General features: G+C 42.3%; 1 protein-coding gene across 2 annotated transcripts in view; it reads left to right on the plus strand.

Moving 5' to 3' along the window:
• RUNX1 (RUNX family transcription factor 1) overlaps nt 1-15,667 on the plus strand; it is a 78,277-nt gene that overhangs the window by 40,190 nt on the left and 22,420 nt on the right. For both annotated transcript variants that reach the window (XM_067298924.1, XM_067298930.1), the window contains exon 4: nt 1,227-1,418. In XM_067298924.1, coding sequence (XP_067155025.1) covers nt 1,227-1,418 — 192 coding nt within the window. The remainder of the gene's footprint in view (nt 1-1,226; nt 1,419-15,667) is intronic.

Genomic DNA, 15,667 nt, shown 5'->3' on the forward strand with positions numbered 1-15,667 from the left:
ATGTCAGCAGACTTCCAGGTAAGATACCCTGGTGGTGAAGGGTATCTCATAAGACTGGAAACCACAGAACACAAAAGTGCTTTGTAAAATGGTGACATTAGGTTAACTTTTAAGAGGTATTAGAAGAGGCAGAGAGGATTTAAAATTTGTGCTTTTATGTTGCCTACTGGAGAGCAAGGTGGAGAGTAGATGAGATATCCTTCCTGTATGTTGTGTATGCACTCTTTGTGGTTACTGAGCAGCATAACATTTTATGACAGGGATACTCACAAAGGATCCCAGACCACAGGCGACAGTCAGAAATTCATTACCTTATCCCTTGCATGCTGCTCATCACTATTAGTTAGGGCTTATCTTGAAAACTGTCCTAGCCATAATGAGAGATGTCTCTGCCATTCCACCTGAATCTGGACATGCTCTGGAGGTGTTGGGCTGGATCTGTGCCGTTCCATGCCTTCTCCATCCCTTGACACCCATGAGGCCACAGTGCCAGAGCTTCACAAGGATCCATGCTCCAAGGGCTACCCTTGGAGTGTGTCAGACCCTCTAACTCCCACATGGCAGTGGCTAAGACCACCACACTGGCCCATACTGTAAGGTCAGCATTTGTTCTCCTACAGTAGGATGAACGGTGGGACCTCATTTTTTGATAACTCCAAATGCCACTAAGAGAGACTTAATTTTCCCACAGTTTCAATTCTGCCAGTTTCTGGTGTTTCTCTCCAATTTCTGTCTGTAAAGTCATTGCTAAAGGATCCAAAAATTTGATTTGTTTAGGTGTGTTATTTTATAGCATTGTAGTACTCACCTAATTACAACACGTTATCACAATCTGGGATTGAATTTTTGATGAGTTTCTCCAGTGCAGGTGTAGCACAGGACCCGCTGAAAAGTTTCCTCCTTTTATCCATCTGTCCAGACATTCCCCCTTCTTAAAAAATGTTTCTTCACCCAGTATGATGTATAAGAAAGCACTGCAATTTTCAGTGGATCTGTTTTTCTAGAGAAGGCCGTGTTGTGTAGAAGGTGGACTCCCCTGTGATACGGTTACAATGCATGACTTGTTTGTATCTCCTGTTCTTACAGAACAATCACTTCAGTTTAATTTCAGACATCCACTAGCTGGTTAGGTATCTTGCCAGTGGATCAGGGGTAAGAAAAATTAGTCAACCGACTTCATATGTCAGTGAGATTTTCTCATCTTTTTCCCCCCCCTCCCACAATAGGACATCGTCAGAAAATAGATGAGCAGACAAAGCCCGGGAGCTTGTCCTTTTCAGAGCGCCTGAGTGAACTGGAGCAGTTGCGTCGTACAGCCATGAGGGTCAGCCCACATCACCCAGCCCCCACACCTAACCCACGAGCTTCCTTGAACCACACCACTGCTTTTAACCCTCAGCCTCAGAGTCAGATTCAGGGTAAGTACCTGAACTCCTCCCCTCTGCTTGCCCAGCATCGCCCATGTGGTCTGCAGAGCTTGGTGTCTCTGCGGCGCTTGCCCCCTCACCCGCCCCGCTTCTCCTAGGCTCTTGCGGCAGCCCCAGGACGTGTGGAAGTCAGGGCAGGAGCCGAGGTGGTAGCGCGGCAGGCAAAACTGCCCAAGTAGAGCATCAATGTTGGCCTTTACAGTTTGCAAAAGTAACCATAATCATAGCAGTGTAGGAAGATGAGCATGGGAAAGCCACACAAGCAGATTTTCTTCACTTCCCTTATACCATTTGGGGAGGTGGGAGGAGTAAAAGGAGGGGCTTTGTAGGAGATGTCTGCATTTTTATAAATCTAACAGCTTTTAAGGGATATGCCATGTCTTATCTTTGCATTGTCAGTACAGTTCGTGGTGTTAACCTCAAATATGTCAGAACTGTAATGCTTCAAGTCTCCATTTTCTTGCAAAGATACCATATTCCAGAATCTTTTTATATGTGCAAGAATATTTCCTGATGGTTATTCATCAATTAATTGTGTGCTTGAATGAGAGAGAAACACTGTCAACGGCTTGTTTTGATTTTTCCCAGGAAGGCAATAGCAAAGAAAACTTTTCAAAGTGTTTTGTCCACTGAAGGGGACCACTTGGAGCTAAGAGCTTAGGATGGACAGGCTGGTTTGAACATATTTCTGTTGTCAGTGGTTATCCGATGGGTTTTGTTTAAATGAAAACCTGCAAAACAGTGACTCAAGAGTCTGATTTCCTCCAAGACTCAGGCTCAGATGATGTTAATGAAACCAAGCAATACTAGTCTAAAATCTTATCTGCTAGAATTAAGTGTCACTGCTAAAATCCAATCTGTCACTGAAGTCAGCTGAAATGTAGTGAGCAGTGATTCAGATCTCTAAACTGTCAGCTAATACATATTTTGCAAAATGTATATCAACATGCAGATGAATAATGAAATGCATCTAAAGTGAAGGTAAAGGATAGTGTTTGTTTTAGTGAGAGCTGTTCCTAATGGAGTTTTGCTTTATTCTTCCTGCCAGAATGAAATGGTCTTAATCAAGGTTCTCTGCTGGTGTTTTGGAGAGAACCAGTTACTATGAACTGGAATCAGTATTCTTGACAGCATTTATTTTAAAATTAAGATACTCTTTGTTGCATACAGAAAAAGGTTGTTGCTTACATAATACGATGCTTGCTACATCTTTTTATTTCCAGGGCTAGGAAGGTCTTTGGCCCAGTGAAGTCTACTGCAAATTTGCAGTTAACTTCATTGTGAGCAGAAGTGGGCATTTTTGAAAAGCATGGGAAATAAATCAATATGTTGTCCTGTATGGTACTGCAAAAAGAGGCAGGCAAAAAAGGTGGAAGGACCACGCAGGTCCTTTCCTTCCTGGAACAGTGCCAGTGAGCTCAGGCAAAGGATCTCATTCTACATCTCCTACAGCTCTTGACAGTCACCTCACTTAGTTTCCTGATTTGTAGAGTAAACCAAGTGGGATTTCTCCTGTGCACAGATCTGTTCCTATAAAAGAAAATGCATGTATTATTATGGCTACTCAGCAGTCAGCAGCGACGTGGGTGGAGGCATTAGTCGCAGACTTGCATTCTTCAGCTTCTTTGGAACACTATATGCTTAGCGGAGTATCAGGTTTAACATCGAGTGTCCCTCTTTCCTTGCTCTGTTTTCAAGTTCTTCAGTTGTACAGCTTCAGAGCGACAGGCCTTTCGCACTCATCTAGAGATTCAGCTGCTCTCTCCAGAAGTATATTCAGTATATTGCTCTGCTTTGCATTTTACAAACAGGGTTTGAATGCATTTCACCTGTGAATGTAGCTCAGAAAATGATAGCAATTGAACTGCTAATGTTTCCTCATTGATACTCTCTTTTTAAACAATCAGACTGCTTTCTTTGAGTTCCCCTTTTCTTCTGCTTCCGAAATTCACACATGAGCCCAGTAACAGACTGAGCAACTTGTTGAGGCTTGCAGTCACTATCACTAAAACAAGTCTAAAACTGAAATCTCTCTCATTTAGGATTTTTTCTGCTACAGTTGCCTTTTAATTTACAGGGCACATCTTCTTAGAGTCACACTATCGCAGCAGGGTGAAATGGCTACAATCAGTGCCATAACATTCTCCTCAGTGTTCGAAGTATGATTGTTTTGGGGGTTGATCTCCTGTGTGTTTTCTAGGGAGTCAGGTTATTTTCTTTTTTTTATTTTTAATAAACAAACATCATTACATTTCAGAATGCAGGCCCCCAAAATGAAATGCCTCTGACATATTCTGTAGTATTGTTATACTGATGTGTACATATTTGCATGCTGAAACACTTTTATTAAACCACTGTCACTGAAGAGGGCATAGAGTCCTTTTTATATACACAGAAGGCATAGAAAACCCATACATTGCTAGCCTCTAAACACTAGCATTAAACTTTGCTTTAACTCACACCAGTATGAATCACAGGCTACTCCTCTATTCATCCAAGTCTAATTATCCGTTTTTTAAAAACAAAAATAACTCAAAATAGACATCTCAGACTAGTTCTTGGATTTAAAGGGGCAGGTTGCCATGCCACCAAACCACTGTTTATTTGCTGAGGTTTTCATCTATAAAAGGATTGAGGTTAATTTTAACTTCCTATTTTACCAGGTCTTGAATTTGAACATAAAGCTGCTTGTGTCATGGATACAAGTCCAAGCAAGTTAAGAGACCATAAATTGCTATAATCGAGTTTTATGCTTCTTTCATATCACAAGGAGGGATAAAGTACACCTGTTCATTTAAAAGATCTAACCATAACCAATTCACAGACAAAAGGGGAACAGAAAGGGAGAAAAAGCTTCTACCACCTCACACATGTTTTAAGTTGAAAGATTACTTTGTGCAAGTACCAAGCATATAATGTCAAAGGATTTGACCTACACTCACAAGAGTAAAGAAATTCAGTTAAAGTTCAACCTTAAGTCACCCCGTCTTTGTACAGAGAGGAGAAGAAAATAGAGCTATGCTTTGGACTGTTATTTATGAAAGTTTAGTTAGGACCTTTGATGAGCATTTATATATACATATGTAAAATATAAATATATGTGTCTAAATATTATGGTTGAGTTTCTTCTAATACCAGTCTCAACCAGAAAGTAAATACATAATTTGTGACTTTAGAATGGTGTTAACCAGAGTAGGTAGATCTGTAATTCAGGAGTTTTACAAATGTAAATTTATATGGTTTCCTTATAATACTTTTTTTTTTCAGGGCAAATAGGAATATTTTAAATGTGTAAATAATCAGTCCAAGAAGGTATTCCTGGGGAGGCAGTAATGCAGGGTTAGTAAATAGCATAAATAATTTCTATTTGGTGGGGTTAGGAATATCATCCAAAAAATGCATACAGTTGAAAAACTTTGTTCTTTTTTTTCAGATTAGCCAAAACAATGTTTCCAACTGATGATTTATTAATTACTCATAGGCTAAAAGAATAAAATGAAGCTATTTTTCCTGTGTAGGGAAAACAAATAATCATTATAATCACTTTAAGCTACATGCTTCTGGTTCTGTTTACACTTTTATAGCCTTAAAAATATCTGAGTTTGCTCATTCACTTTTTTTTTTTTTGGTAACCTTATATGTTAAGTTTCAGCCAGGGCCACGTTTTTATGACTGAGTCTAAAATCCCTGGAAACAAGAGTCTGTAATAAAATTGCTGACAGATCTTTAACCAAAGCAGCAGAATTAGCACCTATAGCAAAATAACAGAGATCATTTAAAGATCAACTCTTTGAATTAGTAAGAAATATAAAGACTGAGAGATTATTTTGTTAAAAGCCAGCCTTTTGTCTTCTTCCAGGTGGAATACACTTTGTTTAAGAGACATTTCAAGGTCTTTGCTATCACAATCTTGTTCCACCGAAAACAGCCCAAGTTTATCTGGGTTCCCATGAACCAGTGAAACACAGTAGTGGAGTCAAGGGCGGTGTTTAAGCACAGGGAATTAAAATGGCTTTGTTCTTACTACAACTGTATCCTGCCCCAAATTTTAAGATTTCCACTTTTAAATCATCTTAATAGGCCATAGGTTAATAGAGTTAGAAACGTTCATAGGGCAGAGTTTCAAAATGGTCTGGCAGTGCAGCGCTGGGCTTAAGCACAGCTGCGATTCCACCTCAGTGTTTTGTTGCTGTAAAATGCAATTTTGAGGCACTTTTGAGACTCCTAATTGACATATTCGTAACTTCCTGCCAAAACAGATAAACAGGCTCTCAAGAGGAGAACGCCAACTCTTTCCATTGTGTAACACGCCAAACGCCTATATTTTTTATGTTCTCGTTGGACAAGCCTGTGTCTCCCTCTCTTTCTCTTGACGTACGTTTTCTTTAACTCAGCATGCTTGCGGGGAGTACATGGCGCTTTAATGGCCTATCATCATGTTTCCACTTGATTAACCACCTGACCTTTCCAGCCCAAAATACACTCCCTGGTGTGTTCAGTGAGCGCTGCCTGAAGCTGGCGTCACTCCTATCAGTTTTACTCCCACCTTCCCCCTGCCTTGCCGAATGGCAGCCAAGTTAGTGGCGGCAGCACGCCGGTGGGCAGCGCTGCGGCCGACAGCGGTTATGTCATTTCCAGTCAGCTCCCCGGCTCCGGCGCTTTGCCAGGATATGCCGGGCACAGGGCTCCTGAGCCCGGGAATACAATTTCCACACCAGGAGCCAGCTCACGTATGTTTTATTGGCAGCCAGGGAAGATCCCTTTGGACAGGGTCCCCCCCTCGGCACCTGGCTCGCAGGGTGAGTGGCCAAGGTGCAGAATGAGGGCTGGCAGCCAGTGGGGCAGTAGGAGCAGGGAGTCCTCCTCACCTTCCTCCCCTTCCCTCCTTTCAGCACCGGTAGCCACGAGGTTGTCCCTCCGCTTTCTCCTCCCTCCTCAGGGCCCTTACTTGGATGAGGCTAAGGCAGGGAGAAGGCCAGAAGAAAAAGAGAGGTGAAGTCTCTCCGCAGCCGTGGGCCCAGCAAGCTTGAGTGCCAGAGCCACTGGGAGGTCACAGGAAGTTTGTTGAAATAGTGGTGTTTTCACAAAATATTTTGCAAACCAAATCTGTTTAGCTGGATGGTTTCCAACTGGCTCTATCAGAAAGGAAATTTTATGGAGAGAAATATCTTTTTTACTGAAAGTACAATATGTTTCTTTGATTCACATTTATTGCTCAGCAGATAATACTTTAGATATTGCCATGAATAACCTCAGCAGTTTTTAAAGGGGACAGTATTATTAGTAGCAGACTCACCATGTTATTTATTTTTTGTGTCACAAACCAGCTCTCATAAGAAGAGATGAGCATACTACTATGTGAATCAGATTAGCATACTTAAAACACTTCTTCTTTCATTCAATCTAACAGAATCCCACTCTGGGGAAAAAACACTCCTCTTTCATACTAACATAATATATGTAAACCTCCTATTTCAGGGTGTCTGAATCCATCCTGCAGCTCTGCGGGTACAAATGATACCATTCTTGCCCAGAGTTACTCGTGTAGACCAAACTAGAACATGTTTTAGGAAGTTTGCTCTAAAGCATAAACTAAGAGAGCATCAGAAATGTCACTTTTTCCATTTGCAGAAGCACAAAAGTCAGGTACAAAATTGTGTGGCATTTCTGGCCAAGCAAGACTTCTCATTTTGCTGCAAAACTGACACCCTCCATATTTGTACCTTAGAGAAAGTTTGGGAGGTAACAGAATATATAATAATGGAAAAGAAAAAGACAGCTTGTAAATGTCAGTATGGTGAAGATATATGCAAGATATGTGTAATATAACTAAATAATCCTCAGCTTCATATTGCCCATTCTTTCTTGGCTCCAGCTCTTCACATTGTTTTTTAACTTAGTCATGTGTGGAATTAGGCTCCTTGCAGCAAAATGCGTATCTTTCATTTGTTTTGTAAAGTTCTTAACACTATTTGGGTCCTATCCAAATATTAATTTTGACAGGGATAAAATTTTGTTACCATGCTATGTTATCTCTGCCAAGGCTTTGCTTATCTGCAAGGCTCTTTCTACCATGACACATGAGAGGGGTTGTTATATCCAGAAGTAGTCCAGAAATAAGAGTCATCCTGTGGAATTCCCTCTATTTGATGTTAGAAGTCTTCATTCAGTCATCACCTTCTCTCTTGCCATCCCAACTGCCAGAAACAGGCCACCAGTTTTGTCATTTTTAGATTCAGTAGCTGGGATATTGTATTAATGGCAATATAGAAGGTTTTAAAAAAATCTTATCTGAGGTCTAGATAAAGCACTGGTCATCCTGTGCTCAGGAAGAATTAATTCAAGCTGCAGCAGGTGCAAAGGAGGGCTGTTAGTATGACAAGCAGAATAGAGACCTCACTTTAAAAATGAGACTAGCAGATCCATGTTTATTTGGCGTACCAAAACAAAGGCTGAGAGGGAAGATAATTACAGTCAATAAACACAGCAGAGAGGTGTAAGACCAGGGAGGGAGAAGAACCATTTGCACTGAAGAACAACATTGGCTCAAGAACAAGTGGTTAGTCTGTAAACTGACCATGAATGAATTTAGGCTGGAAATTAGAAGATAGTTCCTAGGCATCAGAGCAGTAAGTTCTGGCAGCCTTCCAGTGGACTATTAGCAACAGAAAGATGTAATTTAAGATGGTTCTCACTATGTTATGTAAGTGCAAAATATAAGAAATGTCTGGGCTTCATCATCCAGGAAATGCTTTTGGGGCCCATATTTTTTTCCATTTGATCAATTCTCTGCACCTGTGGCTCCCCCAAATCAACACAAGAAACATTTCATCCTCCAGTATAGGCAATAGCAGCTCAGGGATCTTCTCAATTCTTTGCTCAATTGGATCACAGTGACAAGATAATGTCATTGCCTGCAAACTCCTAATGAGTTCCTTACTCCACCTTCAATCACCAGGTCTTCAGGAGTTCTCTGAATAAAGCTCATTTTAGATACAGATTCAGCCAGCTGTCCAGCACCAGCCCTGCCAGCACAAACTCGAGCCAGCTTAGAGTGCTGGCAACCAGGAGCGTAAATCTCACCCTTTGCCTATTAAGGGGAAGACTTTTTCATTTCACAGCAGCAGGAATTCATCACGGACGTCTAGTGTGTTCTCCCTGTCATCACCTCCGTGCTCCTCAGGTGCTACAATTCTTTCCCTTCAAGCCACAGATTTATGCCTCCTCTCTCTATTCTCATTCAGGGCAGAATGAGGTGAGGAAGCAGTTCCTCAATACCTGGTAGAGGTTCAGGCAGCATGCCCAGCTCCAGGGCATAAGCCTTGCTCAAGAGTCTTCCCTATCTCCTTATTTTCAGCTCTAGAAAAAAAAGGACTTGAAATGGTTTAGCTTTTTCATCAACTTAAAGCACTAATGGAAAGAGTTATGTAATGGTGTTTAATCCAGAAGATTTCCAAGTGTCGATATATTTAAAAGATACCAATCTTTATATTCCAATTGCCTGGCATGTCCTGAGATTAAAAAAGCAGTAGACAAAGCAACAAATATGTTCTCACTCCCCAAGCAACATCTCCACTTACACAAATTTTCCCCTGTTTTTTTTTTCACCTTGTCCTCAGCACATAACTTCCTAAAGGACAACTCTAACTAAAGGAAAGGAAATCTTAGTTTGAGGACAGAGATCAAGGAATTGAGAGCTCTGTATTTTGTTCTCAGCTCTGTCAAAGAAAGTTGTTTTGTATGTCTTTTGGCAAGCTATTTAGTTCAATTTTTAAAAAAGCATTCAGGAAAATTTAGCACACCAAAAAGGTCTCTCAGCAAGATTTTGGAGAGATCGTGCCCAAGCATCTAAGCACCAGAGAAATCAGTGATAGGTATGGAGATGCCTTTGGAAGACCATAAAGCTGTGTAGCTGAATCTTTTAAGCACCTATAAGATTTGGCAGCTCATGCCCAGCCACAGCTTTATTTTTCGTGAATCAGTCCATGTCTTTTACCACATGAGAACGATTTTGAGCTGATGGATGCTGCTAAGAGAAATAGAGTTTGCAGGTAGGAACAAGTATCCCTGTTTCAGTCTTTAACTTGCACAATGATTCTCTCTGTTTTGTTTTGTTTTGTCATTTTTGATTCTGTAAGCCGAACTCCCTTCTCCGTTATATCATTGCAAAGATGAAATCACTGTTTGACTCAATGCAGTAATCTTGTACTTGCATTAATGTTACTGCCTAGAGTTAGTGCTATTGGTAGTAACTGTGACCATCAGAGAAAAGAGTGAATTGCATAGGCTCACATCTTGCTTCTTTAGTTCTCCTCTCATTTAATAGCAATGCTAGTCACCTGCCTCAGGTAGAGCCTCTGAGTGCTCTTATGTCTTGCTGATTTCTGGGGCAACTGAGATGGCTCAACATCTTTCAGGACTGCAGCTTTAATGCAGTCTCCTCTGAGACACACTATACCTCAGTGATATTTCATATCTGCCATTTAGGTTAGCTGTGTCACTGAGCTCTGTTAGTTTTCCATGGAAACACCTTATACTGGAAGGCCAGCTCACTGCTCCTCTTGCCCAGCACCAAATCTCATCTGTTGCACTGGCATGTCGAAGTTGTCAAAAGCAAATATCCCTGCCTGACTCCAAGGCAGGTGCTCCCACTGCCCTAAACTTCACACAGCAGCAAGAGGCGGTGTGTTTGATAGCATTTTAACACTAGAGGCAGACACCGCTTGCTTTTTGGATTATTCTTTACTGGCCCTTGAAGCATATTCCTGGCCTTTGAATAGCCCAATTGTGATGAAGATTAAAAGCGCTGATTGCAAAACTCTGGTAAATAAAATCTCCCTTAGTTCTTTACTGAAAAATCCAGTTTCTTTCCATAGCATTCTCTGCTTTAATCCCCTCCTGGCAGAACACAGCATGTTTTGATACCAGAGCTCAAATTACCTCCCATGGTAAATAAAACAAACAAAAAATAAATAAGAGCTCCTTACCCTAAAAACAAACACCCACTGAAACCAGCTTATTATTCAGCTGGTACTGCCCGTGTGCCAGAAGATACCACTTTGATTTTGTAATTGAATGTATTATTTTCCCTCAAATATTGTACTGAGCCTTTCCAAACTTGAAATGCTAAGGGGATAGGGCAGGATGACCACTGACACCATTACTGTATGCCATCTAGAAAATAAAGGAGGAAGAAATGAGGAGACTAAAATGCAGGTTAATATTCAAATATTCAAATACTAAGTTCTTCCAAGTTGTGCTGGACTGTACAGCAGTTCAGCAGAACCGCCAGGAAAACTCGCTGTTTCACAGCTGGCTTTACCACAGGTGAAAACACTACCAGTGGTCTGAATCATCCGGGTTGTGTGCAGACAGCTAGACTTGGAGGGAGTGATACCAACCTCCCTAGCTCCACAGGAGGCTGCAGTGTCTACTGGTGGTAATAGCAGTCACTAAATCCAGGTGAATGTGAACCTAACTGACCTCTCCATTTTTCTCCTCCACAGCTCCCACCCCGCTTAAGTTTGATGGGTCCTTGCACAAATTTCCCACAGCCTGTGGCACACGGAGCCACTGTGGTGTTTCCTCCCCCCTGCATCTCATTCCCTAAACCCTTGCCATGGCACACAGTGGCTTTAGACTGGCCCTGCTCAGAGCAGTGGATGCCACCCAGTTAATGGCCAGTGTGCTGAGTCCACATGCGGCAGTACATGACACAGCCTGCGACTCGCATTTCACTTCCCATCGGCAGGTTTGGCACCCTCTCTGCTTTCTTCAGGAGCGAGCTTTTACCCAGAGGGTGGAGGGGCTCCTTTTAGAGCGTAAAGTACAGATATGCCCTCATTGCTTCTGCTGCTGTGTCTTTAACAAGATATTACTTCCAGCAGATCCTCTGTGATGTTCCTGTGTGTTTAAAGGGCTCACGACTCCTTTTACATGACTGAACACACAGTACACCCTTAGTAAACTTGTAAATAAGTTTATCCTGTGTATTCAGTACATTATGACTCCTGTAAACACAGGTTGTTTACCTGCAAAGAACAATGTGCTTAGGTGCACTGTGTAAAAACAATTCTGTGAAGTGGACATTATATCACTCAAACAGATGACTGTCCATCTGACCATTTTCATTTTATTTATGCATCTCTTCACATAAAAGCATTGAGAAACATCAGCATAGGATATGGAACCATATAAAATTTGTGGGTTTTGCTGTGACTTGATTTTTAACACTAAATGCCTAGGGCTGTTTCAGAGGTTTGCTCGTTTTATCTGCATTGGGCAAGATTTTCAGTTCAAGATTGGTTATTCTGAGAGCTTCCAGTTTTTGGTGCTCAACTCCAGGAGCCTGGATTTCAGAAAGTGCTGAGCAGTCTCTACAAAGAGAGATACTTGGAAGGCCTTTAATTAAGCACCCCGAAATGGAAATGGATCACTAGATACATTTTAGAATCTTACCATTGTATTTTACATCCTCTGTATTTTTGAATAATTATAATTATCACAGCTTTTAGATATGACTTGGTCAGTTTAGGTTCCCTTAGCTTCTTGCAGATCACATTCATCGCATTCACCACCAACAAAAGAAAATGAAACCAAAAATCCTTTGCATAGCAAAAAGTTACATATTCATTGCTTTATTCACTGCTCAGTTTTCAGTATTCAGTGAAGTTGCTGTGAATTGCCGTATTCTTTGGACTGTAGAGAAGACAATGTTTTGTCAGAAACGATGCTTTATTTTGCTCTTGTAATGACGATTTACAGCGAGGTGAACAAGTGTAGCATTTATGATGATTTCAGTTGTCATTTGTATAAGATTGCTGAAGTATATTTAATTTTAAATATTGTAACACGGGTGCTGCCAGAGCATTACAAACGCCATGAGCTCCCTTAAGACCTGGGAGTTGGAGTTGCCTGGGAGAAGGGTTTTTAGCCGTCCCAGAGGGGCACTCACCTCTCTCCCTACACTGGCCAGGTTTGTCACTAGAGAGGACTGCAGGATCAAGGGTGGCTAAGACTGAATGCAGGGAAAGGAGGCTGACAAAGTAGCCTCTTGTCAAGGGGTTGCATCTCAGACCTGAAACGTGCTGGAAGTAAACACTGTGTGTGCACCTGTGGGTGCATTACCAATGCGTCTGCGTGTTGCACCTTTCTTATGTGGTGTCAGAAAACCGGACAGGCTCCTTTGGAAAGAAAGAGCAGACCAAGCGGAATGAGTGTGGCATGGGCAGCTGGAAAAGATAACTGCTAAGCTTTGTAATTTGTCACCCATAAGTACAGGGGTGCAGGGAAGCCACCAGGGAGAGCGGAGTCTGCGTGCTGCCTCCAGGGTGGAGGCAGCAGTGAAAGGCCAGGCCATCGCCAGCACGTCTGCGGGTCACCCCTGGGTGGCAGCTGTGTGCGTGTCTCTGGGGCCGAGCCAGCAGCAGCACACAGGATCTCTCCTTGTGCTCGTCTGAGGCTGAAGGGGAGCAGGAGGTCCTCACCCCACATCTGCATCTCCTGCTGTTGCCATCACCTGGGTGAGTTAGGCAGCCAGGCCTAGGTTAGGGACTAGGCTGGAGCATGTGGGAGAAGTAAAGGCAGAGAGGAGAGAGTATAAAAACAGGTTTTCCTGGAAAAACAAAGGAAATATATCTGTGAAAAAGAAAAAAAACAGCTGTGCTAATTCTTGTGCTTGTTTGATCATGTTCAGAGCCTCTTAAACTCCCATGGAAGGGAACATTTTTGTTTCGTGAGGGTGGTGCATACAAAATGTGTGTCCATGTGATTTCTGTATTTGTACATTAAACATTTCCCCAAGATGTAATTCCTTCCCTCCTGTACTTGGAATAAAGTGACTTTACAAGAAGTGCTGCCTCCAAACAGCAAGCAAAAAAGGGCTGTTGGGGCAAGATAGGGCAAATGTAAATGTGTCTGAGCTAGCTGCTCCACCCAGCCTCTCATCTTTATAAGAAAAAAAAATGTTTCCAATAACTGAAACAGGCAAGGTCTGATCTGCACAGACGGTCTGCAGGCATCTGCCCAAGAAGCTGACGGTTGGCTGGTACATCCTCATCTGATTTATGTTGTGTGTGTGTTAAGCCTTAAATTGTTGAGTCTCTGGCTGGCTTCAGTGGTATTACTGGATGGTTGGTGTATGTTTTCAGCTCACAGAGCTGGCTCTGATACTGGGGCTGTTGGCTCTGAATCAATTCCAATCTCACACCTGTCTGAGACAATGAAGGCCTTGTTACACACATCTCCACCAAAGGCTGTCATACAACTTATTTTTCACATTTGAAGACGAAGGAAAAAAAATTAAAGGGAGGACTGAGGAAATGCTGTCTCCTTACAAGACACATTCCCAGTGCTTTGATGCAGCATGTCCCTCTTTTCTTTATTTAGCAAATATTTTTACCAAACAAAACCAAGGGAATCATTATGAAGAGTATAGCTTAATCCTGATGCTTAAACGTGAGTAAAGACTGGTCTCCAAAGACTTATCTTCTAGGACCATGCTTGGTGGATTAGAGAGGGGAGACAGGCACCTAGGTTGCCCCACGCTTTCTGGAAAGTTTACTTCCAGCTGGGTTAGCACTTATCTTCTTATCAGTTGACCTAGCACCTGTGCCATTTGCCTAGCATTTGGGGGCCATTTCTTGAGAACTCAGTGGTTGTGAAAGCTGCTGGGCTCAGATGCCACTGTGACTGAAGTCCTCTGCTTCCCAGCACTGAAATAGCTCAGCCTGGATGGAGGATCAGGCTGGCTCTGATCACTGTTAGCTCTAGAGATGAAAGCTGGAGTCTGCTTTTTGCCTTGGTAGTCTGTCTTTGCCCTTGTGGTCTCCTTTTGTCCATGCTCCTTCCTCCAAGTCTTTTGCTCAGGTGTCTTAGATGTGCAACCTCTGAAAACTCTGCTGTTGGCTATTTCTTTCAAAGCATTGTGTCAAATTGAAGACAGATTTGTTTTCTAGCTCTGTTCCGGTTAGGCGATACTTCTAGTCCTAAACTGGGCCTTTTTTTGTCCTTTCTGTTGTGCCCTTCTTCCCACTGAGGGCAAGTGACAGACAGGAGGCAGGGATTGTAGTCTTGTCCCACAGGGTTTTTTTTTCCATTGAGTATGTTAATGGTAATTTTTCATCAACTCAGATAGGAATCCTATGGCTGAGCATATCACTGGAATAGGAGTTTGCTCTCCACTGCTGAAATAGCCTGAAAATGTAGTGTGGCCTTCCAGCCTTTCCCCATGTCCCCATGTCTCTGTGTATATGGGGCTAATTGTGCTTCCTTATTTGGCAGGAGCATTGCAGTGGGCACATCGGCCTGCAGGTGTACGCCACACAGCTGTGAGAGCTACTGGGTCCATGTGTACAGGTGAAAGGCTGGTTGTGCAGCTCAGCAGCTTTCCCACTTTCTGTTTTATGCTTTCCCTTTATATCCTGGTCTCTTCCATTTTTGCCAGTATCAGCACTGATTACAGGCTGTGACTATGCAGACATGAGTGTACACATGGATACTGGGAGGAGTGGCATGAAATGCAATACAGTGTCTTCTTGTTTCTCCCCATCTTGACTCTTACCACATTCCGCATTCTTTTTCCTGAAAAAACTTTCGAGGAGGAAAGCAGACAGGAAAGAGAAAAGTGTGAGGCACTGGAACTCTGTTCATATCCAGTGAGTTTTAGAAGGTACAGAATTAAACCAAAAGACATATTTTCGACCATTGTAAGTTGGCATTGCTCTGCTAACTAGACCAGCTGAGGATCTGTCCTTGCACCTTGCCAGGGTGGTCTTCAGCATAAAATTAAATGATTAACTATGCAATGAGTGAACATTAAGACAGATGGTAAAATATACTTCTGTTGGTACTTGCATGCCTTTGTTTAAGAACACAGGAAAGGCCCTGCGGTGATGAAATGCAGACAGGAGTGTGATGTTATCTTGCACCTATAAACCTTGCTTTGAGTCCACTGGTGGCCACTATCCAGAACTGCTGAGTTCAGACGCACTTGGTTGTACTAAGTACAAATGGCGCTTTCAGTCTTTAGTAAACAGCATTTTTGCCCCAGGGCCCAAATCCTTCAAACATTTGCCTAGGTAATTGTCTGTTTTTGCCTTCTAGTGTCTCATCATCAGCTTATCTCTGAGTTCAGACTGGCTAAATGAGCATTTGAGGATGGGGGAAGAGCTGCTGGAGGATGGGAAGTAAACCATTTTGTATTTAATTCACTGGCAGAAGAAACTGATGCAAGTTCAGTT

This window comes from Apteryx mantelli, chromosome 1 (assembly GCF_036417845.1).
Source record: "Apteryx mantelli isolate bAptMan1 chromosome 1, bAptMan1.hap1, whole genome shotgun sequence".
NCBI classification, from domain to species: domain Eukaryota; kingdom Metazoa; phylum Chordata; class Aves; order Apterygiformes; family Apterygidae; genus Apteryx; species Apteryx mantelli.